The 27,513-nt window shown below is 33.2% G+C and overlaps 1 protein-coding gene and 1 long non-coding RNA gene across 2 annotated transcripts; one reads left to right on the top strand and one right to left on the bottom strand.

The window, feature by feature from the left end:
- Positions 1 to 592: 592 nt before the first annotated feature.
- LOC105793307 (cullin-1) lies at positions 593 to 25,623 on the bottom strand. The gene is made up of 19 exons (XM_052634441.1): positions 25,493 to 25,623; positions 25,276 to 25,375; positions 24,596 to 24,781; positions 24,425 to 24,472; positions 24,133 to 24,336; positions 23,963 to 24,040; positions 4,808 to 4,897; positions 4,617 to 4,697; positions 4,455 to 4,514; positions 4,118 to 4,147; positions 3,972 to 4,034; positions 3,739 to 3,909; positions 3,606 to 3,661; positions 3,366 to 3,486; positions 3,111 to 3,272; positions 2,877 to 3,035; positions 2,580 to 2,798; positions 2,305 to 2,472; positions 593 to 694 (listed from the first exon to the last, which is right to left on the bottom strand). Exons 1-19 carry the CDS (start codon positions 25,621 to 25,623, stop codon positions 593 to 595), a joined length of 2,229 nt encoding a protein of 742 aa, XP_052490401.1.
- LOC105778644 (uncharacterized) lies at positions 12,653 to 14,070 on the top strand. The gene is made up of 3 exons (XR_008198548.1): positions 12,653 to 12,814; positions 13,114 to 13,167; positions 13,841 to 14,070. It is a non-coding gene; the product is annotated as an uncharacterized LOC105778644 (long non-coding RNA).
- Positions 25,624 to 27,513: the final 1,890 nt, after the last annotated feature.

Genomic DNA, 27,513 nt, shown 5'->3' on the forward strand with positions numbered 1-27,513 from the left:
TATAAATAACTAAGTGAGTTCTGTCTAGTTGTTGGATTTTAAGTGGGACCATTTGTGACCCCTCCAATTTAACTGGGAATTTTCTTAGTATAATTGTTGGCATAATAATTATCTAAATATTTCTGATAATATTGTTATTAATATTATCGTCGCTTCCGCAACACTTTTCAAATATATATTATGTGTTTAAGAAACTGTTTTGATCACATCTGCTCTTTTTGACATAATATCTAAAACTACCTATAACTCCCCCAACCTATAAATAAGAAGATAATGAGTTTCAGCACAATCGGACCCACATCCTCTTGCATGGGCAACAATGTCTATGCCAATCGAGCTAAAACTCAATCGCAACACTTCCATAATTTTAAATATATATTTTTTAAAATTTATTACTACTATGATATCTGGATCTAACATACCTACCATAATTTGTGGAAAAGAAAAAAAACAATTTTCTCAAAAATAATATTTAAATGCCAATAAAATGTTATAATGAAACATTAAATACTAACATATACTACCAAAAATTAAAGGAAATGCAGGCCCCTTCTAAATCCCATAAAACCATTTGCAAAATATATATATGTATCTAGGCCAAATACCTAAACATGTGTGAATTGTCACGGTCTCTTTCCATATAGTCTCGCGTGATCAGATCTTCTACTCGCTTCTTGATGGCTTTAATATTAGGCTGAAATTTCCAAACTACATCCATCATCAATATATCTGATTATACTTGTTACTCGAGTTGTTTTTGTATCTTATTAATTTGCATTTTAATATTTTCTAAGTCATTTGAATTCAAGTTTTCAGGATTGAAGTTTGAACTTTTCATATAAAGTAATTATGGATTTAAATCATTTTAGGTTATTTATTTGAATCATTTCGAGGTTCGAGTTATTTTGAACTAAATTTGTTAACTTTTTATAATCGAATCAAATTGAATCGATTTTATATTTGAATTGATTGGGTCAGATTTTCAATTCGAGTTAGAATTTACATATTGAAATATGTTTGACATAAACCTGTCAATTAGACGGGTCAAGTTTATGTAGATCTTGTCAAATTTCATTCAAAAATTTTAAATTATTTCAAGCTAAAGATAATTTCGAGATTAAACCGTTTCAAGTTTGGGTTACTTTGTATTTAAGTCATTTCGGGTTATTTTGAGTTAAATTTATTGACGTTTTATAATCAAATCGATTTGATAAGTTTATATTCAAATTGATTGAGCTATATTTTTATTGGATTAATATACTATTTGGTACTTAAAATCGGTTTCAATATTCAATTTAATACTTGAGTATTTTATTGGCTAATTTGGTACTTGATATTAGCTTCAATATTCAATTTGATACATAAATTTTTTTCTCCTGATTAAATATCCGAGTTTGGCTTCAATGTTCAATTTGGTACCTTAGCTTTTTTTTTTTCATTTAAGTACCTACGTTTTGTCAATTGTTCATTCGGCCACATGATATACACATTGAAGTCAAACTCATATACCCAATTAAAAAAAACTCAGGTACCAAAATGAATATTGAATATTAAAATTAAGGGTAAACAACAAAAAATAGTCAGTTTTGTTTGCCTCAGATTACATTTTAGTCACTTATGTTTGAAATATTACGTTTTAGTTACTTACGTTATCGTATTGTTACGAAGTGGTCACTCTATCGTTAAGCTCCGTTACCTCCCTAACGGTTGTCTTACGTGATAGTCTAAATGGATTTTAAATGCCAACTTGAATGTCTTACATGGTAGTCCAAATTAAATTTATTTAATTAAAAACCTATTTTCATCCCAGCAATTGGACATCTAAGTTGACATTTAAAATCCATTTGGACTGCCATGTAGGATTGACGTTAGGGAGGTAACGGAGTTTAACGGTAGAGAGACCACTTCGTAACAAAATGATAACGTAAGTGACTAAAACGTAATATTTTAAACATAAGTAACTAAAATGTAATTTGAAGCAAATAAAAGTGATCATTTTTGTAATTACCCTAAAATTAAATTCAAATATTAAATTAAACATTGAGACCAAATTTAGAGTGAGTTTGGATGGGCGGTACGTTTACCTGCGGTTTGTGTAAAAACAGCGGTGGCAGTGAGATTAGATACTGTAATGATACGTGAAACAAAAAGTAAGTTAAACTAAACGCACTGCACCGCACCGCACCCAATCGCCCATCCAAACCCACCCTTAAATACCAAACGGTGTATTAACCCTTTTCAATTTGAGTGGGTTTTGGTCTGCCACTGTGTTTTATAGAAGGTTAGGTGAATAAAAAACCATACCTTAAACATGCGACTCAACTGCTCGATGGTCTCCGAAATTAATTGTTGGTGTGTCATAACTTTCCTACTCTTCATTATGCGCACAATGGCGGCGTCAATGGCGTAAGGCCGATCTTTATCCACATCTTCAATTACTTTCTTCCTTTCATCCACTGGAGGGAGAGGAACCTACATAACACATTTTACAATGTTTAAAGGTTCTTCTCAATCCCGATACATACTAAATGCAACAATAATGTCAGAAAAATAAAAAGAGTTCAAAAACTGCTCCACACCTTAATCCTCCTCATCTTGTCAGTAAAGTTAGGATTGAACTTGAAGCTGTCACTCTGCGAGATGGACTTTGAGCTTGGCTCTTTATTTAGAATCTTATACTTTGCACATGACAGCGAATGCAGTAACCTGATCAAGTCATCGTGAGCCAGGTTCAATTGAGCCACGATCTCCGAATAGCTTAGCCGTTCTGACGCGTTAAAAAGCAGAAGGACCGCAGCCTGCTTATATAGGGAACTGGTAATATTAGATTTCCAGGTTGAATCCTAAATCTAGAATTTGGAACGTGAAAGGTTTACCTGATGAGTTGAAACAATCAGTTCTATGGGTTTTGGCTCGAACTTGCCATTAATGTGGGAAGTTCCAAGTGAGAATATCCATGTAAGCTTTCTGTGTTTTGTTTTAGTTTCGTAAAATCCTTTGAAAACTTCTACACACTTGATTTGAAACAATGAATTCTTTTTCCGTATAAAACGCGCTTCTGGAAACATGCCAGGGTAAAATAAGGATTACTTTAATGCTGTCATGATTACCATCTCAGAAGGGAGAGAGAGATCAAACCATTTATAACTTGGCCAGAATCCGGTGGTAAGAACAGTAACTGTAAAATCAAGCCCAGGATGTACATCTGGGTTATTCCTAAGATATTCCTGGAAGCTGCTCTGGTTTTCCTTTGCCAGTACCACATCTGTGACCTGTTAGGAAGGCAGAGGACAAGGCTGATCACAATTAGAACTGTAAACCATGAACTCGAATTAAATAGGCAAAAACCAGACCAACTATCATACCATGCCCTCCATCTTTGAGGTGAGCGGTGCACCGAACTGCTGTTTGAGCTTACTCAGAATACTCCTTTCATGATCATCATTAGTACCGCGGTCAAAAAGGAGTCGCCGAGCAAGTTTTTTCCTGTCAATGATTGCACGCCGTGAAGTTAGGATCAAAATGCACCACATAAATTCATGCCATTACATTTGTTTTATAATGTACATATAATACTAATCAACAAATAATAATAATAACCTCACCTGTAGAATTCAGCAAAGACGTCCTTATCGATGACATATTGCAGCAACTTAACTACCTGCAGAAACAAAACAAATAGTTTAGAACCAATTTCTGGTCAGCACAAATTTGGCATCAGACGGTCGATAAAGCCACCTTCTCAAGTGTTTCTTCAATGACTTCATCACTTAATTTCTCACTCCCACCCTTCCTGAGGATATGATCAGCGAAAGAAGCCAAAATCTCTGCACTTGGGCTGCCATTAACAGTTTTGTTGCAAAATACCTCAAAAGCCTCTTTTAAGGCATATTGAACATTTCGACAAAGCTTGTGTCAGATGAAATGATTGAACACGATCCATATTAAAAAATTTAGGTATTCCAACAAACCTTTTGGAACAAATTATGATTTTGAAAGCTATCATGCAGCTCAAGTATATTCTTTACAAGGACCTGATGATGATGACAACAATATTAATTTTCAACATCTGAAGTGAATGCATGAGTATCCATAGCTTAAAAGTTGGAAATTTTACCTGTTCGTGCCCACCAGGAGTATTTGAGGCCTGTGAAAATGATTTGACTATCAGCATTTAGAAATGGGCACGTTGAGTAGTCAAAACAATAAATTATGTATCATCCATTTTTCACTCAGGTGCATAAACAAAATAATAGATAAAAAAAAAAAAAGAGCCAGATTTATGCGTAAACATTACTCTTGCTGTTTTGCACTCATTATGTTAGTACAAAAGAATAGATTTGATACCCTCACAAGAATACAAATCTTCAGTAATCCTTAGTACAAAACGACATCAGTAACTGTATCCAGCAATTATACTTGTAACTATAAGAGAAGGGCAACAACAAATTAACCTGGTTACTTGTAGCCTCTTCTGCCTGTTGAACAAAGGCTGTACCCTCAATAGTAACATGCTGCAAAAGGAGAAAAAAAACTCAGAAAGAGTCAGTAAAGCTGTAAAGTAACATGAAAAGACGGTCATTTAGCTTGCAGAACAAGTAAACAGAAATTCATACCTGCTTGAATACATTAGCAAAAAGATCCAGGCCTTGAGATATTTTATTATAAACCCTGTACGTCCTAGAAAGATCATCCACCTACAGAGCATAAAGTAAGCCAAATATTTTCCTGGTCTACACAGTTACCGAAATAAACAGCGAGAAGAGTAAACATTTCTTGCAAAGAGACGAGGTTGAGCAAAATTTACCTTGTCATCTCTAAACAAAACCTTGATCCCTGAATCCTCCTTTTCAAGTAGTTGGTTAACGTATACGACCAACAACTCATGTTGCACTTTCTACACAAAGAATAAACAGCTATAATTAGAATGCTCTCGGAATTATAGAGCTGTATGCATAGAAACTGTACGTTAACTTGCCTCACATTATTGCGCCTATAGACAATTCACACAATTTCTATTCTACTATCTTACTGACAACTTTCACACATCAAACAAAATTCGTGTATTTCACCTCTTACATGATAACTGCAAAATATAGTTATTTTAAGATGTTTTTACTTTCAAATTCATTCAAGTTCGGGGTGTTTAATAACAAATTCTACAGTAATTGTTTAAATTTCTATTTATTGTTAAATTTATTTGAAATAATTCATTTTTGTTAATTTATATGCTAAAATTGATTTTCAGCCCTAAAAGTGCCTAATAAACTCAGAAGAGGAAAGGGATTGAAATGCACACTTTGATGCCTAACGCTGCAACGTCTCTGTAGCAAAGGACCTACACGATGTGGGCTGATATATTATTATCCTTGATGCCCCAATTATAATAATTGGACTTCAGAATTCCTCTCCAGCTCTTAAGTGGGTCAACAAAACTGGATAGCCCAAAAAAATTGAAAGAGCCAAATCGTCCACTAGGAAGGAATGAGCCCAAACTGTCCATGAAAACTTTCAACCACCAATCAACCATGAGGGAATCAAGCAACTCTTCCCTTGAATCAAGCACAAATCAATCACATCCTTCCCAAAATAGCGTGACCGTCCACCCACCTTCCTTAATTCAAGGGTAGGCCACCTCTAGAGAGAAAATCAAGGGATTTGGGGCTAAAAATAGCAAGGGGATGTTGGAGCGTTTCTAGAGTCTTTCATCAATCACTCAATCATCCTCCATTCATCATCTTTTCTCCTATTTTTCACTCCAATTAAGTAGGTGTGAGCATTCGATCGAATCGAATGAAAAAAAATTAACTTAATTGAGTTGATGAATATTATTTTATCATCTTAACTCGATTTAATTTTTTTTTAATAAATTTGAGTGAGATGAAATTTAAATCAAATCGAATCGAATATATTTGTTTGAGTTAAATTAAAAATAACTTTGGGTCCTTGTATCTAGTGTCATCCACCATAATTAAATTTGCCTACCGTAATTAAATTTATTATTAACTTTCACCCCTCATAATTTATTTATTAATCTTTAATATACGGGTTAGCTTTTTGCTTACTTAGTTGCTTCAATTATCTTTTGATTCTTATCACCATGTATTTTAAAATTAAAAATATATTAAAATAAAAATGTGTTTTTTAATAAAATTTATTTAAAGATAAAATGTGAAATTGATACCAACAAAAAATTTAATGAATATTTTATGTCATCATCAATAATTCAATTTTTCAGAAATTGATAAAGATTTAGCATGATTAAATAATTCAAAAATATAAATAGTAAAAAATGTGAAATTTAATTCAATAATATAAGTAGTAGACATAAATTCAAAAAAAAATGGAGTTTAGGAGGAAGTAAAAGTTTTGGAGGAAAGCAAAGGAAAAAAAAATTTGGGAGGTTAGGGGAAGTAAAAGTTTTACGGGTTTGGCGGAAGTAAAATTTTTGAGACGAAAGTAAAAGTATTGAAAAAGGTAAAAGGAAAATGGTTTTTGGCGTTTGAGGATGTAAAATTTTTGGGGGAAAGTAAAAATGTTTGACTTTTGAGAAGGGGTTTGAGGGGGAAAGGAAGTAAAATGTTTGATATTTAGTTTATTCGAATTATTCGAGTTATTCGAATTTGAAAATTCAACTCAAAATTTGAAAAATAAATTCGAGTTTATTTGATTAGTTCGATTCGAATGATTCAAAATTCAAACTTTTTTTTCAATTTTTTTGAGTTGAATCGAAATTTGCTCACCCCTACACTTAAGAGAGCATTGAAAGATTTTAAGAGCAGTCAAATTTTCGTCAATATTGAGAATTTGAGCTTAGTAGTCACGACAAGAAGAGAAGAAAGAAGGAGGAGCAAAGTGAGATGTGCCATAGAAATCCACTGGAATCAGCTTATTAGCAATTCTCTTTCCTTTTAATCTTTTATTTTTTGTTCAATTCAAGAAATATGATTGCAACTAAGTTTTCTGCTTTTAATTTAATCATGATTGCTTAATTTTTTTAGTGTTAGAATGATTTCAATTCCTTAGCTTAAATTATTTTCTCTGTTGAAAATGTTCTGTGCATTTGATTAATTTACTCATTTAAATAAAATCATGAACATGTTTCTCATGCATTATGAATGTAGGGAAGCAATTGAATTATTTATTTAATCTAAACAAGATTGTAATTAATTGACACAATATTGAAATGGTGCATGTTTGGTCATTTAATGATTGAGTTGGTAACAATATTAAACAATATTGTTACCTTGCATAATTCCTGTATGATGTGTGCTTATGAAATTGTAAAGTTGATTAAATATAGAAATATGCTAGAGAAACTTAATAATTAAATAAGTATAATATTATAACTTAAGTAATTAGGATTAGTAAATTATCAATTTTGCCATGGAATCTCCGTAATATCATTTAACATTGTCTTAATAATTCTAAGTTAGGAAGAGTAATTATTCTAGCACGTGCATGCCATTGTGATTTACTCTTAAAAACTTGCTTGCTTAATTATCCTGTGATACATTTTATCTGCATACTTAGATTTATTTTAACTAATTTAGTTAGTAAATTCATCACACTCTTATTTATTTTTCCACAAACCAACTTGATAAGTGTTAATTTTGCATTTATTGATTCACATTTATAGTGTTTGTAGAGAGGATAACTCTTACTTACTACTTTATTACTTATAAACGATTGTGTTCTTGCACATAATCTTGCTTGAGACAAGACAACAAACAATTTTACAGTTTATTTAAGGATAAGAAAAAATGCACAAATAAGCTATTAGAGTTATGTGACCTAAATTTTAAGAGATTGCTTGCAAGTCAATTTAGACAAAATATATTTTCTTTCTAGGAAATTTAGTAGTATAATATTTTTGCATTGATTAGAATTAGGCTTTTTCAACCTATAAATAGATGTGGTTAAAACTCCTCTGGTATAATTGATTTGAATTTGACATTAGTGAATTTTTTTCTTCTGCCGGTGGTTTTCTCCCGAAAAAGTTTTCACGTAAAATTTGTGTGTTCTATTTTTTCTTTCTTTTCTTTGCAATCTTTCTATATTGCCATTATCGACGTTCAGTTTTTAACAAATTAGTGTCAGAGCTTTTCGAGTTGTTTGTCTCGATCATGGTAATAACGATAATGAAGTATGATATTCCGCTGTTGGATCGCACACTACACCAAAACAGGCTTTTAGCGGCGTTTGGACAAAAAACGCCACTAAAAATCGAGCATTAGCGGCGCTTTTATAAAAACACCGCTAAAAATTAGCATTAGCGGCGTTTTCTGAAAATCGCCGCAAAAAGCCTAAGCCATACGACACCGTTTTCTGAGTTTTTGGGGCCCTTAGCGGTGTTTTTGAGTAAGCGCCGCTAAAGGCCAGAGCATTAGCGGCGCTTCTTAAAAAACACCGCTAATGCTCTATCCTTTAGCGACGTTTTTGAAGAAGCGCCGGTAATGCTCTGGCCTTTAGCGGCATTTTTGAAGAAGCGCCGCTAATGCTAAGATCTTTAGCGGCGTTTTTGAAAAAGCGCCGCTAATATATTTTTATTATAAGTTGAAAAATTGATATTTCGTTGTATTCATTATATAATAGTCAAATTTACATTTAAATGATAACAAATAATATTGTTTAATACAGAATGTTTTTATTAAAGAGAAGTCCTACCTCCTAACTATTTTTTTTTCAATCATATAGTTTATTTAAACTACTTTACTAGAAAAATATATTAAATTATGAGTAAAATAAAATATCATAAAACCTAAATTGATAGTTCGATTAAATAAATCAAATAAAGTAAATATAAAACACAAAATATGGTGTTTATGGATTTAGGGTTTATGGATTTAAGGGTTAAAAGTATAGGGGTTAGGTTTAGATTAATTAGTGTGTTTTAATTTATATATTAAATAATGTTTAGGGTTAGGGAATCTGGATTGGGTTGGGGTTTAGGGATTAGGGATTTAAGGTCGGGTTAGGATTTAAGGTTTAGGGGTTAGGGCTAGAGGTTTAGGGGTTTAAGGGTTAAGAGCTAAGGATATATAGTTTAGGGTTTCATGGGTCGAGTTAGGGTTTTGGGTTTAGATTAATTTTTTTATTTATATTTTAAATATGTTTTTAAATTTCATATATAATTGAAAAGGATAAGATAACAAATATTTTAAAATATTTAATTAATTATCATTATAGTTTAGTGTTTATATGGCTTAAGGTATATGGTTTATTTAAGATTGAAAACCATTTTAGGAGTTACTATTTTAAGGTTTGGGAATTATATATGGATTTAGGGATTATGGTTTAAGGTTTAGGGGTTAGGAGTTAGGGGGTTTAGGGGTTAAGAGCTAGGGATTTAAGGTTTCAAGGGTTGGGTTAAGGTTTAAGGTTTAGACTAATTAGTTTTTTTATTTATATATTAAATATGTTCTTATATAATTGTAAAAGATATAATAATAAGTTTAATATATTGAAATTATGAGTATAGTTTATATTATTTAAGAGATATATAATAGATAGACTTTATGTATATTGAATGGTTAATTTAAGATTTAAGGTTTATTTTAGATTTGTTAAATGATACAATTTTATACAATTAATTAATGCTTTTATATTTAAAAATATTTAATCTAAACCATTTGATATATTTAATATGGATAGATAGGTAATTATTTAAATTGGATAGGACCAAATTATAAGAAAAATAAAATACAAAAATAAAATGGAATAAAAATAATTCTTTATGTAATTATTTAATTTGGATAGGACCAAATTATAAGAAAAATAAAATACAAAAAATGAAATAAAATTTTTCTAATTCTTTTAAATATTACTTAAAATTATAATAAATCTTTATGTAAAATTTATATGAAAGATACAATAATTGAATATAAAAAATATATGAGCTTTAGCGGCGTTTTCAAAAACGCCACTACTATGTATTAAAATTTCCTAAAACGGTGCCGTTTGGGTAGAAAAATTTAAATTTTTAGTGGCGTTTTCAGCAAAAACGCATAAAAAGTAGATATTACCAAGCGTTTTGTGAAAACGCAAATATGTATTGCAATTTTTCAATAGGTCAGGTTTAGGTAGTGGCGTTTTCTTTAAAACGCCACAAATGTGGAAGAAAATAAAAGATAATTAAAATAGAAAAATAAAATGAAATTTAAACACTAAAATGTTAATTTTATCTAATTTATTATAAATATTACTTAAAGGAAACTAATAAATAAGTTAAAAAAATTAATATATAACATTTGATAATTTAGGAGAGGACCAAATTAACAAATGGAATTAAATTAAAATAAAAAAATAAAAACACTAAAATTTATAATTTTATCTAAAATTTATAAATATTAGTTAAAACACTAAAATTTATAATTTTTACTACTATATATTATAAATATTACTTAACAAAACTATGGAATACCTAAACGGCGCCGTTTCAATATAAAATTTGATTTCGTAGTGGCGTTTCCACTAAAAACGCCACAATAAACGAGACATTAGCGGCGTTTGGAATAAAAACGCCACAAAAATTCTTAATTTTATAGACAAAACGGCGTAGCTTTAGTCTGCGATTTTAATGGCTTTAGCGGCGCTAGGGAAAAACGCCACTAAATGTGCGCATTAGCGCCGCGTTTATAAAAACGCCGCAAGGTTGGGCTGTTGTTTAAACAAAACGTCACCGTTTTTGTGGGCATTAGTGGCGCTACTGTAGAAACGCCGCAAATTTTCAATTATTTCTGCTTCCAAATTTCCCCATACCCGAAAACCTTGGTTCTATTCCCCTCCCTATTTTCCCCAAAATTCCCCCAAATAAAGAACCTTAGCCTGCTGCCCTCGACGAGACAGACCTTCCCCAAATCTGCTGCATCGTCGCACTCGTGGACCGTCACAGGCCTCTACCGTCACACTCCTCTGCCGTCAGAGAAATCGGTAAGATTATTCTATTATTCTATTTTTCTTATGTTTTTCCCTCTGCCCTTAGTTTTTGTTTCTTTTTGGTTTCTTTTAATTGCAAGACAAATAAGACTGGGTTTATGCAGACTAAAATGTTTCATTTGAGATGGTCTTTTTTTTCTTTTTTCTTTTTTGTTTTGTCTGTGAGGTTTCAATTTTTAATGTTTTGCTGAAGCGATGATTTATGATGTTATTCACAGAGGTTTCAATTTTTAATGTTTTGTCGGTGAGGTTTCAATTTTTAATTTCTTGTCGGTGAGGATTTATTTGCTCATCATCCATGATAAGCAAAGAGATTTGCTTGTTTAAATCTGCAAAAAAATACACAGGCTTCTACCTCAACAGCCACTTCCATGTCTTCTGAATTGGCTGAAACGAGAGCTTGGGAAGAGAGTTGGTGAGCCTGAAAACCCAGAAAGCAAGTTCTTTACTTTTTCCAACTATGGAAAAACCTCTCTTCCTTCATGGGGTTATATAAACAGATATAATATCGAGAGAAATGAGTGAGTTTTTCAAATTTTTTTTCTTTTTTAACTGTAAAGGCATATCGGTGACATTGATTTATTCTTTCATTATTTTGTTTTGTAACTAAGGTGTTTTTTCCTCACTAGCATTGCAAAATATGTGTCATTTTATGAGTAATTAAAACACAACACTAATGTAGACATGATTATATGTACGTAATTATGAAAGGTTTAAAACGAGTTTAACATTTTTTAATGTGATATTTATAATTTTTATTTGATGAACATTTTAATGTTTGAAAGTAGGTTGTTTAATTTTTAGTGTTTACTTTGATGAAAATTTATAATTAATTAAAAAGTAATTAAGTTTCTTTAAATTTGTAATATATTACTTACATTAAATAATATTTTTATAATTTTTTAATATATATATTTAAAATTTATATATATATATATTTAAAATTCGAATAACATGGGTAACATAAAGTTTCATATATAGCAAGAAGAAGCCCCCCTTTTTTTTTTATTTCAATCAAGTCATGGATTCTGGGACTGTTTGGCTTCAAGAGATTTCTCATATTCTTCAATGGATTTGAAGAGCTCAGAAAAGAGCTTTCCTTCTTCATCCTTCACCATGCCTTCGGATTCTTTGTATTATCTCTATGAAGATGGTTGGCCTAAAAATGCAAGGTTCCCACTTTAGTTAACCAAACAAGGTTGAAGCTTTGAAAACTTGAAGATTTTAGGTTAGAATGCTACAACGAATGTAACTGTATGCGTGTTGATTGGTTAGTTTGTTAAGTTAAATTACTTGTGATCACAAATATTGATATAATTATATTTGTACCTTTAAAAAATAAGGGCATATGAACTAATTTTTCTCCATAAAATTATTGTGTATTGAACCTTTACTAAAAACAGAGACAAATTAATGCTAAAATTTATTTATTCTTAACTTATATATGTAACTGTTACATAATACAGTTACATAATAACAATTAGGGGTGAGCAAAACTCGATTCGATTCGAAAAAATCGAAAAAAATTTGAATTTCGAGTTAAACGAATCGAGTTAATCGAATCAATTCGAATTTTTTTTCGAATTTCGAGTTCGAGTCGAGTTGAATTTTCGAATTCGAATAATTCGAATAATTAGAATATAAACCATATTTTTTATTTTTAAAATACAGTACATTTAAAACAAAAGTCACTTCTAAAATCCCTAAGCAGCCCGTGCCCTCTTCCTCTTCCCTTTTTTTCCCAATCCACCTCCACCGATCCACCTCCACCGATCCACCTCCGGTCCTCCACACGGCTCCGCCCAATTCCAGAATCAGAGGTTAGCTTAGAGCAGTGCTTCTACAGTTCTACGTATTCTACCTTTGAATTTCAAAGGTATGTTAACTTTTATTCCTTTCCTTACACTGTATTTCTTCCTCCTTACACTGATCCATCAATTTTCTTCATCTCATCTTCCAATCTTTGAAGATAATCCGTAATCTTGGATAACCTTTGAAACCCATTTTTAATCTTCGAAACTTCTTTTAGAAACTCAGATATAGTTTTCGGTACATAAACCAAACTCAAATTCAAGCTTTGAGGACCAAATCCAAACTCAAATCGTCGATAACCAAACTCTTTTCTTCTGCTCTACCAGGCGTTTCATTTATTTATTTTTTTAATTTTATTTTCAGGGTTTGGACATACATGGCCGAATCTATATAAACGAACAAGGGATTAACGCACAGGTACTTTGTCAGTCGCCCCTTGCATTTTTTATTAATTAATAATTGAATAAATAGTTACGTTCCATTATTCAAGGCGATTTGAGCATTGTGATTACTGTCATATTCTACCACTCTATAATTTGGTGATGAATCGACATTGTTTTTTTGCTCATTTGATTTTTCATGCTCGACTAAACAAAAGGGTGTGTTTTTTATCCCTTTTTTTTGCTAACGAAAATGAAATATTAGGTTGCAAATGCTAGTGCTTGCTTTATTTTTGACCTTGTACAGTTATTTTCAAATTTAAACTACAAAAATTTTAGTAATTGAAAATGCATATAGTTCTCATATGCTTTTCCATGTATGTACAGGCATATTTTTCCTATCTTCATTCAAGACTCTCTTGGTGCTTAGTTCCTTCCAAAGATATTGATTAATTGTAGAAGATAGTATAGTTTGGTCTTTTTGTTCTCTTCTTTCCTCCCATTCCTCCTTTCCTTTTAAAGTACTCAAGTCGTATGTTGTTTGGAAAAACAAGGCCAGAGTATTTCTTGAATGCAAGTAAATGATTGATATTGATGGCAGTGCTAGAAAGTTGCATAGCTTGGTTTGCAGTGCATAATGCCTATCAGATTCCTTGGAGTAGTTCATTTTTTGCCACTAATAATTTCTTCTATACCCCTTCATTTTGCAGTATAGTGGGCCCTCAAAACATTCTTTTGCATATGTTGAATGGCTAAAAGAAGATGACAGATTTTTAGATATACTAGTTCAGACATCTCCAGCGTTTAACGGGCATGCCTTTCCCAAACTGAAGCTGCGATATAAGCCTTCACTTGTACAAGTAAGCAATATGTTTATGTGTCTGCATGTCTGTCCTTGCATATTTGTTTAATTGTATCCAAATTTGATTTATTCCTTTTCTCTTTTCTGCTTTTGGTCTTCATAATTGTATTGTGTTCTTTTTTCGTGATGCGGTATACACATTTGCCTTTAGCTAATTACTCTTGTAAAAGGCTTACATATTAGTTGTAACTGTTTAACATAGAATTTCTTGATGGAATGTTTAAGCTTTTAAATTCAATACTATTACACTCCCACCGGTATTTAAATCCTAATGGAAGAAGCATATTAATTGTAACTTCATAATTCATAAAATAGCTACCTTTAATGTAACCTTACTACCTTAGCATGCATGTTGTTGATATGCTTCAGTAAAGGATTCAACAAACTTAGAAAGATGAAATTAGGTGGAAATAACAGGATGAAAGGTACAAGATTCAAAGCTAAAACACCTCACCTTGTGTCTTCAACATTTAGGTGAACCTTATTTCAAGTAAATAAAGGAACACTATAATTTTTAGAACTTGGGACTTCAACTTGGAGGATTTGGATTTATATCTTGTAAAGGAGGCTAGGTATATGGAATGTGAAAGAGCCATCTTTTTCTATGATTCAAGTCGATCGGCTTCCTAACATACTTGAAAGGATAAAATGTTACACTGTTAAATCCCTATTCCTTGTTTTTCTCACAATATAGTTCAACACTTCAATCGGTCAACTTAACGGTATCTAATAATCCCTAGTTGTCCTACATATTGTAGCATAAACTTTAAAAATTGTATTTGTGGTCTAACTTTATGGATCTGTGTTCTTCCAGCTTGTTCAGAAGCATCTGATTTCAGTATTAGGATTTTACTTATGTTTAGGATGGAACTATTTGTTGAACTTGCATTTGATGATTGTGACTATAGACAATTTTTCATTAATCTCATTGTTCTTTTGATGTTTGGGCATTTATATACCTTATTTCTCTCTCTTTACTCATCCAATTCACTTGAATATACACACACAAAATGCTATAAATAATGAGGTTGATTGTAATTACAAAAAGTTGATTGCAAATGATATGAACCCCAAGTTTTGGTTGGTATATATGTTCAATAAAGTCGTGAAGTATGAAATGGCGCTTTGGATGACTTTTAGTAAATTTCAAACAATTGATTATTGAAGACAAGTAAGCTTGATGCTTATGTTTTCTTTTTTATTATAATGTTGTTTATTTCGACTCATGCTATTTACTTGGACTTTTACTTATGTTTTTATTATAATCTTTTGTATTATGTTTGTTATTTATTTGGAATCATGTTGTTTATTTGGGTTGATGTTGTGTTACTTTTATTTATTCACTTATTTACTTCAATTTTTGTTGTATGATTATGTTTAAAAACTTTAAAGAAAATTATTTTTGAAAAATTACATAAAATAAACAACAATAATTTTATTTTATTTTTAAACTTAACTCGAACAAATAATTCTATTCGATTCGATTCGATTTTTATCTCACTCGATTCGATTCGATAAAATTTCAAATAAAGTTAGGATGATAAAATGGGATTCGAAAACTCGATTAACTCGAAAATTTTCGATTCGATTCGATCGAATGCTCACACCTAATAACAATCATATCATAACTTATATATACAGTTACATGATAAAATTTGATAGCTCAAATTTATCAATCATATCATAACTTATATATACAGTTACATAATACATAACTTAAATAAAATTTTATTTATTCTTACATAATACATAACTTAAATAATAACCTACATAACTTACATAGAAACTTATATAGAAACTTGCATAACTTACATAATAACATAAAAACTTAGATAATACATAGCGTACATAACTTACATAATACACCACTTACATAAATAACTTGCATAATACACCACTTACATAAATAACTTGCATAATACATAGCCTCGTAACTTACTTAACTTACATAATACACCACTTACGTAACTTAAATAACTTAAATTTATCAATCATATAACTTAAATAACTTACGTAATAATACATAACTTATATAACTTAAATTTATCAATCATATCATAACTTACATACATAAATATTAATCATATCACAACTTACATAACCAACATATATAATGACTTACATAATAACCTAAATAGTAACTTGCATAATAATACATAACCGATCAAATTAAATAAGTTACATAATACACAAAATCAAAACTTACATAACTTACATAAGACATAAATTACATAACCTACTTAATACATAACTTACATAACTTAGATAATACATAACTTACATAATTTACTTAATACATAACTTACATAACTTACATAAATATCCCTTATGTGGTGGAACTCAAATAAGTTAAATACACTTATAAGTTACCGTGATATTTACTATACCTTAACTTAAATAATAACTTACATACCTTAATTACACTTATTCCTAAATCTTAAACCCGTGCAATTTATTGTCAATGTCGACATACATAATTAAGAAATGGATCGCTCTTGGATGAATTTGTCAAGGGTGTTTACGTTATCGAAATGGAGTATGACTTTTCTAAATTTTGCATTTCAATATGCAAGCCAAGAGAACATGATTCTTTGCCCGTAAGAAGCGTGTGAACATAAACTGGCATTATCGTGAAGTTGTATACGAGCATCTAATTGTTGATGGTTTTGTTCGGGGTTATAAACAATGGTTTTTTCATAGAGAATGCCCGTCGAGTACTTCCTCCTCAAGGATGGATGTATCTTATGATGGTAATGCTTACCATCAGTCTGTTAGAGGGGATGACATGGAAGGGATGTTGTGGGATGCATTTAATATGCACAATCATGGTTTGCAGTCGTTCCCAGCCGACTTTGTGGCATCTGATGATTGTAATCTCGGTGAAAATGCTTTTGCCGAACAGGGAAGAAGTGTACCTCATGAAGAGCCGAATGGAGAAGCGGCGAAGTTCTACGTGCTACTTAATGAGATGAACTCAGAACTATATGAGGGATCGAAATTTTCAAAAATGTCTTTCTGCATTCGTTTTTTCCAGTTAAAATGTTTGGGAGGGTGGACCGGGAACTCATTGACAATGCTGTTAGAGTTTTTGAGAGAAATGTTTCCGTTTGCAAAAATCCTCACCATGCAAAGATATGAAGAAAATGATAAAAGACTTAGGTCTTGGGTACAACAAAATCCATAGTTGCCGAATGATTGCATGTTGTACTCGGCGATCGGAGAAACCAACAAAGGTTGTCATGTATGCAAATCCGTTGGATAAATAGAAACACGAAGATGGGAACGACGATGAAAATGATGCACAACCAAGAAAGAAGCGGTCAAGATTTTGCGGTATTTTCCACGATACCAAGGCTTCAAAGGCTTTTCATGTCGTCGAAGACAATGAGTCAATGACGTGGCACCATGAAGGACGAACCGATGATGGACTATTAAGGCATCCGGCAGATTCTTTAGCTTGGAAATCATTTGACAATAAATTTCCAAGCTTTGCAAGTGATCCCAGGAGTGTGAGGCTTGGCCTAGCATCTGATGGATTTAATCCTTACAAGATCATGAGTACTGCATACAGTACTTGGCCAGTAGTGCTTGTTCCTTACAATCTGCCTCCGTGGATTTGCATGAAGCAATCTTCCCTTATCTTATCTATAATTATCCCTGGAGAGAAAGGGCCCGGGAATGATATCGACATTTATTTACAGCCACTTATTGAAGAGTTAAAACAATTATGGGCTGGTGTCGAGACATACGATGTGCTGAGAAAGGAGAACTTTAATTTACGTGCAGCTTTGATGTGGACCATTAATGACTTCCCCGCTTATGCCAATTTATCCGGTTGGAGTACCAAGGGTCGTTATGCGTGCCCTTGTTGTGCTGCACAAACATGTTCGCAATGGTTATACAATGGGAAGAATTTCTCTTACATGGGGCATCGTCGGTGGTTACCGGAAAATCATAGATTTAGATCTCAGAGTTCGACATTTGATTGATCAAGAGTTCGAGAAGCTCCTTCACGCACAAGTGGATCTGAAATCTTGTTAATGTTGGAAGATATGAATTTCAGTTATGGGAAGATGAATCAATCGGCAAACACGCAAAGAAATAAAAGATCAAATGATGAAGCTGATGATAACTCCAATGAAGAGGATGATCCTAATGAGGCAGACTTGTGGAAAAAAAGAAGTATTTTTTTTGAGTTGCCTTATTGGGAGCACCACCTTTTACGACACAATCTTGATGTTATGCACATTGAGAAAAATGTTTGCGAGAACATTGTCTGTACAATTTTGAATGTAGACGGAAAATCAAAAGACAATCTTCAGAGTCGACTTGATTTAGTTCAGATGGGAATTCGACCTGATCTTCATCCGAATCCACTTCCGAATGGTAAATATCGGTTGCCGCCTTCTATTTTCTCAATGTCGAAGACAGAAAGAAGTGTTCGCATGGTGTTGAAGGATATAAAGGTTCCGATGCGTATGCATCTAATATATCTCGATGTGTTAGTGTTAAAGATCAAGACTATATTCGCTAAAATCACATGACTATCACATCTTAATGCAAGATTTATCGCCGTTGCTCTCACGATGTTGTATTTCAAGAAGGTGACGTCTTGTATAATTGAACTATCCAATATAATGAAAGTCATTTGTGGCAAAGTTTTGGATGTTCAAGAACTTCAGAAGGTACAGGATCGAGCCGCTTTAACTTTATGCAACATGGAGAAAATCTTCCCACCTTCCTTCTTCACTATTATGGTTCACTTGATAATCCATCTCCCGCATGAAGCAATTCTTGGCGGACCCGTTTTCTATCGATGGATGTATCCCATAGAAAGGTGTTAATTACAATTTTTAAAATTTTCCTCCATTCACCTATATGCCTTTAGTTACAACTTTTGATAATGTTGTATACCGTGTTTAGGTTCCTATCCAAATTAAAGTCTTATTGCCGCAACAAGCATTATCCAGAAGGATCGATTGCTGAAGGCTACTTGGCAGAGGAATGTATGACCTTCTGTTCAAGATATTTGGAAGATGTTGAAACAAGGTTGAACAGACCAAATAGAAATGCTGGACTCACAGATCATAACTTTGCCGAGACTTATTTGTTCCAAAGTTTTGGAGAACCAATCGGTAAAGTTGAAATTGCAAAATTAGATGATTTATCGTGGGTTCAAGCACATCGATATGTTCTGTTTCACCACGAATCAATCGAACCTTTACGCAAGTAAGTTCTGGAAATTTGATAAATATTCATCATTTAAAAATTGTTTATAATCTAACAAAGTGAACATATTTTTAACATAGTGAGTACAAACAAATATTGAGATCACGTTCGCGCTCCCGAAGAACACAACATCGAGATATCAATAAGTTGTTTACAGAATCTTTTCATGAATGGTTAAGCCAAACGGTATGTAATTGGAGCTTTCACCGACAAATAATAACATTTACTCAAAACATTTTAATTACTCGGTTTACTTTCCATTCAATAGGTTTGAGTGGAAGAACGTCACCGACGAAGTTAAATGGCTTTCCCAAGGTCCAAATCGGGTGGTTAAAAGATATAGTGCGTTCCTCATAAACGGATTCAGATTTCATACAAAATATCGCGAGAGATTGAGGAGAACGCAAAATTGTGGAATAGTGGTTAATTCCTCAATTACAAGTTATGCTAGTGCTAGGGACAATAATCCTGTGGAGGGAAATGTGGAATATTTTGGACTTCTTACTGACATAATTGAGTTGGATTACTACGGCAAATGGAAAGTTGTCTTATTTCGAGGTGATTGGGCCGATGTTAATACTGCACGTGGAATCAAGCAAGATCAATTTGGTTTCACAATGGTAAACTTTGCTCGATTGATTCACACAGGACAACAATTGATTGATGAGCCGTATGTATTTTCTTCTCAAGTCAAACAAGTTTTTTACTCAAAAGACCCAACTGATGAGGGTTGGTACGTTGTACTCCGTAACATCCCTAGAGACTTGTTTGACATGGGCAGTGGAAGTAGAGATGACATTGACGACAGAACACAAACTTTGCCATTTCCAGAATAGAACTTAAACGAAAACATCCCTAGTACTAGTACACAATTTCAATGGGTCCGCCAGGATACGGATGAAGAGATTTACGAATTATAATGTAGTAAGCTTTTACGATTATCTAATTACATCTACGAATGTTAACATTTCAACTATTTTATATGTGATATTATTGCTGTAATTGTATACTAAGTTTTCAACTAATTTATTTGTATTGCAGATAAAATGCCTAGAAGAAAAGTGCGATCGCACCGCATTGTTCAAGGTACTCCAAACTCGGCGGAAACAAACAGCACTGAACAACAGACTGCTATTGGATCTTCGAATGTTCCGGTTACACCTGAGGAACCTGTAGAAGTTCAAAGTAATTTAACATTTAATTTACATGTGTGTTGACTTCTTGTTTGTTTTTTTTTAAATTTCGTATATTACAATACTTTTATTTTTCAGATGAAACTGGTCGGACGCGGAGAGGTCGCGGACGTACGGTACTGAGCGATTTATACGACCTAGATCCAGTCGAGCGTGTCCAAGTATCTAGTAATAGCTTCGGTCAGCCTGTTGGATCAGAAGCTCGCCTTTTAGCAGGATACATGGCCATTCTAGCACGTAATGCAAATATGTTACCCATTAACTTCGAGTCATGGCATAAAGTGCCCGAGAGTAACAAGAACCAAGCTCTGGATAACATTAAGGTAACAAAACGTGTATGTCATTTATAATACTTGGGTTTAAGTTTCGTTTACATTTACTTTCTTAAGTTGTGTTTTTTGTAGGCGAGATTTGCTCTAGAGGTCTCCGATGCTTATGTAAAGAAGGCATTGGGAAAAAGATGGAGAGACCATAAGAGCACTTTAAAGAAAGACTATTTTAAGACAAAAACAACACTCGAGAAGAGATTACAAAATGTCCCGCCGGGAATGCTGAGGTACCAGTGGGAAGAGGTCGTTAGATTTTGGACTTCGAAGAAAGGAGAGGTATGTGTAACTTATAAAATTTTGTAATTACTTTGGTGTATAGTATTTCCTAATTAACGTACTAATAATTTCATAATGTAGGATCGTGAAGAAATTGGAAAAAAGTAGGCGAGAACAAAAATTCACTCACACAAATTGGTCGAAAAGTTTTGCGTGTGTAGCTCATGCAGGTATTTTCAATTTTTAATATTGGCGATATTTATTACTTACTTACATTAATATTTTTACTATTGTATTGTAGGAATCGTAAATCCGGTCAAAAAGTTGGACGCCTTCAACTTTTGACATAACACATAGGAAGAAAGATGGAAACCCTATGACTCTCAAGTGCAGAAATTATGGTACGCTTGCTTAATTAATACAATTTAAATTGTTTTAATAATTTATAGTGTTTATTTTCTAATGATTTATTTCATTTATTGTAATGCAAATATTGTTAAGTTATGTTGCATTGGGTTTTTAAATATATATTATGTTCCTAACTATAGGATTTATTTTTAGGAAAAATTAAAGGATAAAAAGGCGAGTACGAAGCGATTGCTTCCAAGTGATAGTTCTGTTCATATTGACGACATTGATAACCGGATTATCACCGAAGTTTTGGGTCTGAAAGGTATGGTCGGGTTCGATTTCAAGGATCTTTTGTTAACCCATCCCAATATTTTGGATCTAGCTCAGAACAATATATGCCTTCGGGAGTCAAGCCAAGTCAAGTTCGAGGTTAAGAGACCGATGGCTCGGATGCAAGCGACAACAATTGAGCAAATTACACAACTTAAAGCGGAGGCAACATCGAGAGAAGTCGAGGTTCAAAAAGATATGAAGAACTCCACTACAATCGAAAGCAGATGCAAAGAAGCGAGAGAAGTCGAGGTTCAACAAAAGTATGAAGAACTCTAGCAGACTTAAAGCGAATCTGGCGATAAGAAAGCAGAGGCGGCACTAGAGAAGCACAGTGCAACGAGGGAAGCAGAGGCTAAAGCGAGGGAAGCAGAGGTCGCAATGAGGAAGAAGAAGCAGCGTCAAAGTTCGATGAACTCCAAAGACAACTTCGAGTATGATGAAGATGTTTCAAAGATCATAGTACCATACCGCCTTAGACTATCGTGTAAATATACTTGATTTTGACTTTTAATTACCATTTTAACTTTTAATATTTTTGTAAGAATAATACGAAATTTATTTTATTTATTGATATTTATTATTTGTTTAATATATAGATTTATTACTTTTGGTGGGTTTAGATATGATTTCTTGATTTGTTTTTACAGGAGGGCTGAAAATATAAAAAATTTTATTTTACAAATCTGCCAAATTTAGTGGCGTTTTAAAAAAAACGCCACTAAAGGTGTTGGCCTTTAGTGGCGTTTTTGGGGAAAGCGCCGCTAAAGATTAGGTTCTTTAGTGGCGTTTTGTGGGTGCCGCTATAGATCGTGGTCTATTATGCGGCGTTTTAGGGAAAGCGCTAAAGATTAGGTTCTTTAGTGGCGTTTGTGGTCAAAGCGCTATAGATCGTGGTCTATTCGGCGTTTGAGAAAAAACGCCACTAAAGACCCGATCTATAGCGGTGCTTCTAGCACAAACGCCGCTAAAGATCAGGGTCTTTAGCGGCGCTTCCACTAAAGCGCCGCTAAAGGTCTTAGTCTTCAGCGGCGTTTGTGCTAGAAGCGCCGCTATAGACCAACACCTTTAGCGGCGTTTATTTCTAAAAACGCCGCTAAAGTTAGCGGCGCATTCATTAGCGGCGTCTGTTGCGGCGCTTTTCAAAGCGCCGCTAAAAGTATCTGCGGCGCTAAAAAGTGCCGCTAAAGGCCTAAAAAAGCGCCGCTAAAGGCCTAAAAAAGCGCCGCTAAAAGCCTGTTTTGGTGTAGTGGCAACACCAGATTCTTGTTGTGGCGGATAAAGATGCAAGCAGTTCATGTGCAGATGGATTTGGAGGGTGCTCTAGTAGGGTTAGATAAGGTGCCTTTAACATTGACGGAGGAAGAGAAGAAACATAAAGATCAAAAGGCTTTAACGCAATTACATTTGCATCCGTTGAATGAAATTCTACAGGACGTGATAAAGGAGAAGACTGTTGTTGTATTATGGGAAAAGCTGCAACAGCTATGCATGTTGAACACCTTAACTAGCGAGTTGCATATGAAGCAGTGTCTTTATACTCATCGCTTGGAGGAAGGTGTGGTGCGTCTATGCACGAACACTTAACTATGCTTAAAGAAATTCTCTTGGACCTAGAGGTCATGGAGGTTCACTATGATAAAGAAGATTTAGGGTTAATTCTAATTTATTCGTTGCCCCGTCTTATTCAACTTTTAGAGATACAATTTTGTATTGCCGCAAATCTCTTATAGTTGATGAAGTCTATGCTTCCTTAACATCGTATGACAAGATGAAGTATCTTGTGTCTGGATTCGACTCTTAAGGAGAGGGTCTCATTGTTCATTGTTGAAGAATACCCTTAAGGGATTTCTTGGAAGAAGTGGAGAACTTATTTGTTGAGAATTCGTGTCAAGGTAGAGATTGTTAGAGTCGTGTGACCCAAATTCTAAGAGATTGTTTGTAAGTCAAGTTAAACAAATCTAAGAGATTACTTGCAAGTTAAGTTAGACAAAATATAATTTCTTTCTAGAAGATTTAGTGGTATAATATATTTTGCATTGATTAGAATTAGGCTTTTTCAACCTATAAATAGATGTGATTGAAACTATTGTCTAATTGATTCGAATTCAACATTAGTGAATTTTCTTCTCCTCTTCCTGTAGTTTTTTCCTGAAAGAGTTTCAACGTAAAATCTGTGTATTCTATTTTTTCTTTCTTTTCTTTGCGATCTTTCTAAATTTTTCGTTATTGGCATTCAGTTTTTAACATAAGTCAAGCTTAAGCCACAGGAAAGCTGAGTCTATCAATTTTTTCTCAAACTTAAGCCATAGAAAAGCTGACCTTTATCAATTTTGTCTCGCTGCTTGAATGCAGGTAACTAGACACTCTGTCCTCTTCCTTCTTTAAGCATTCTTCAGACTGCAATTATAATTTAGAATCATCTATGTTAATAAGGGAGAAAAACTTGAAACCTGTGAGAAAAAAATGCAGAAGAGCAGTTAATATCTTGCCTTCAGCAAGTAATCTGGACAAGAATCTTCCTCAATCCATTTTGACGCCTTCCGTGAATAGTAATTAGTCGTTTCCTGAAGAAAGCGTGCTTCAAAATCATCTTGATAACGATTCATTTGTCCCATGCCCATCTCAATAAAAATTTCTAAAGCATTCTTAAGTAATGCTCGGTCTATTTGATCTCCCTCGCGTTCTTTATCAATCTGATAAAAAACAAAACCATCACTCTTAGTTTTTATTCAAATTGAAACAAAAAATACAATTAACCTCGAAAAAATGATGTAAACTTACAAGGGAGAGTACAATATCTTGGATTGTGGGATGCACGTCCTCGTATATCTGAAAAAACAGATGGTACACAATGTATATTTTAAAAGATAGGCAGCAAAAATTTGAAAATTGAAGTCATTACAGAATATTCAGAATTGGATAAAGGTGTCATTATAAAAGCTAATAACAAACCAAATTAAGGAAGCAGGTCGTCCCAACTTCATTAAGTGCGGGGACTGATTTCTGGATAATGAAGTAGCGATCAAGGTAATGGAAGAAGCGTGTTAGCCACTTGACCATTATTTTATGATTCAGCCATCTTTCAACAAGCTCCCTTAGCATGAACTCATCATGCTTGTCTTTTAAAGATGGCAATACCTGATTTTTAAAGAGGAGGAAACTTGAGACCAAAGGCACATTTACCACAGAAATTAGATGATGGATAAATAAGTTTCATAGGGTTTGTATTGATGAGTAAAAAACTACTAGGAGAAGAATTTACTAAAGTATCCAGCAGTAAAACCATAGCCTTAAAAAGCAATTTACAAAGCAAACTAGTATTTACAACATTTAAACAACAATCAAATCTGTCAAACATCAAAAAAATGCAGCCAAAGTTTAAGGAATATGGATGCTTAAACAGAGTAAACAGAAAATAGCATCCCATTCAGTTCCTAGAATATTCATTGTCAAAGATGTCTAAATCCTTTTCATGCTGTCAAAGAATACACACACATATATATATATGACTTCAGTAAGATTTTGCAAGGAAAAGATCAGTTATTTTATATAAAACACTAATCTATCAGCTCAAGCTAGTAGCTTGCAACCAGATAATGAAATGAAGGCTGACATAACACCAAATGCCTTACTATTGAAGTAATATATTCATCAAGTGTCTCTTTGTACTTGTCATAAAGCTGTTCGGAATAATCGTGAGGCGCCTTTTGATTGCACATATTGTAGATTGTTCTGTAATAGTCGCAATTAAGGAAGATGATGAGAATAAAGAGTACAAGATGATTAAAAATAATAATAAAGCGGCTGAAAGGAAATTCAACAAAACAGAAATGAAGTAATTGAGGATACGTGTAAAGCGTCATATATTCTCTCGAGGTAAATGGAGTTTCTTTCTCTCCTGCCAAAATTCTCTTCAGCTTTTCGATCCCCTTCTCCATCTCTCCCCATCCTTGATCGAATTCAATATTCTCGCACCCCATTTAGTAAAAATCAGGAGCTAAGATATCTTCAAATTTAAATCTACAAAACCGCATAACAAAAAAAAAAAAAAAATCAAAACGTCAAACATCAAACAAGCAAAACAAAAAAACTCGATCACTATAGATAAATCAAACAGGTGATGCAGGTCAACACTGGCCAAAAATCATAACAACATGCAAAAAAGCATAATATTCTAAACAGTGACACATCGTACGTCATGGCAATTTTCGAATAAACAAAATAAACGACTTCAAAGCAAACATGAAAAAAGAACGGCGAAATTATAAAATTACCGATCACATAAATAAACATGCAACGAATCAATGCAGTTATTGATCAGTGTAAACAATAATGAATAATAAATAATAATAATAACTGAAAAATAAAATAAAATAGAACGGAAAACACGTAAAGTAGAGATGCTGTTGGAAACGAGAGAGTTTCCAGTAAAAACGCTATTTGCTAAAGAAGAGAATAATCGGAGAAGAGAATGGCGACACGAATGGTTAAAAAGGTAGTGAAAATACGAGGGAAATGAAAATATAAGAGAGAGAGAGGGAGGGCGGATTTTCTGGCTTGCCAGATGTTTTTTTGTTTGTTGTGGCATTAAATAAATTAAGACGGGAAACTAATGTGTCGAGTAAGATTAGGATTTTGGTTTCCACATGAAAAATAAAGACGGTTTTTTTTTTTCTTTCAGTGCAAGTAAACGGGAAGAAACCAAGAAATTCGCAAGATGGATTTTTTTTGGTGATAATAAGACAAAACTAATTAATTACATAACAATATTTTGAAAAGAAGAACTGTCTTTAGACTTATATATATTGATAAAAACCATCGTGCAGAGATTCAAAAACTTGCAAGTCATCTTTTCTGGCCAAGACTTGTTTAGCTAGGCAATTCGCAGCTTGATTCTGTTCTCTCGGAATGTACTGAAATGACCACTGGCTTTCTTAAGATAAATTACTTTGAATACACCTAATTAAAGTAGAGTTCGAATCGGTTGAAGTACTTCCAAGAATGGTTTTAACAATTTCCAAACTGTTAGATTGAATGATAACTTGGTCATGACCTCTACGTTGAATAAGCTTGAGGCCCTCAAGAATGCCCCAAGTTCAACATCAAAGATCGAACATTTTCATACATGTCAATGATATCCAAAGATCCAGTTTCCATGTTTATCACGTACAACTCCCCCAGCGGTAGCATTTTCGGACTCCAATTGCACTGCACCGTCAGTATTCAGAAGGACCCGATCCCTAGTAATTCGTTCTCCAAGGGAAAGTTTGGAACAACCAATCCATACGTCTAGAGACGCTGTGAAGAAATGTTTTGCCCAACTGTATGAAGCTTGAACTATCTCTTTCGAGCTCTAGGATCTGCCTTGAAAGATAAATAAGTTATAGTTTTTCCATATGTGCCAAGTGAGTATCCCAAAAAGACATGCCCAACTGGCTCCTCCCTCTTGAATCGTACTAGTATCCTGCACAATAAAAAGAAGTCAATCTTGTGTACTGTTAGAGAAAAATTTGTAAGGTGATTACCTGGGATGACCTTCTTAGCTGCTATACAATCCCTTAGAATATGCAGAATGTCTTTCGAGTGATAACCACAAATAGGACATGAGAGATCAGCCGCTAACCCCCTTCTGACCTTTTCCAAATTACTGAGGAGTCTTCCTTGTAAAGCAGTCCAAATAAAGAATCAGACCCTTTACACTCCTGGAATCTTCCAAACACTCTTCCATTTCTCATCTTTTGGATTCCAATCACCTTCTTTTAGAACCTTGTAAGCAGTTTTAACAGAAAAGGCTCCTGATGAAGTATGACTCCAGGAAATTTTATCAAGACCTTCAGAATGATATGGAGAAAGGATTCCCTTAAATGTTG

The sequence above is a fragment of the Gossypium raimondii genome, chromosome 8 (genome assembly GCF_025698545.1).
Source record: "Gossypium raimondii isolate GPD5lz chromosome 8, ASM2569854v1, whole genome shotgun sequence".
In the NCBI taxonomy this organism is placed as follows: Eukaryota; Viridiplantae; Streptophyta; class Magnoliopsida; order Malvales; family Malvaceae; genus Gossypium; species Gossypium raimondii.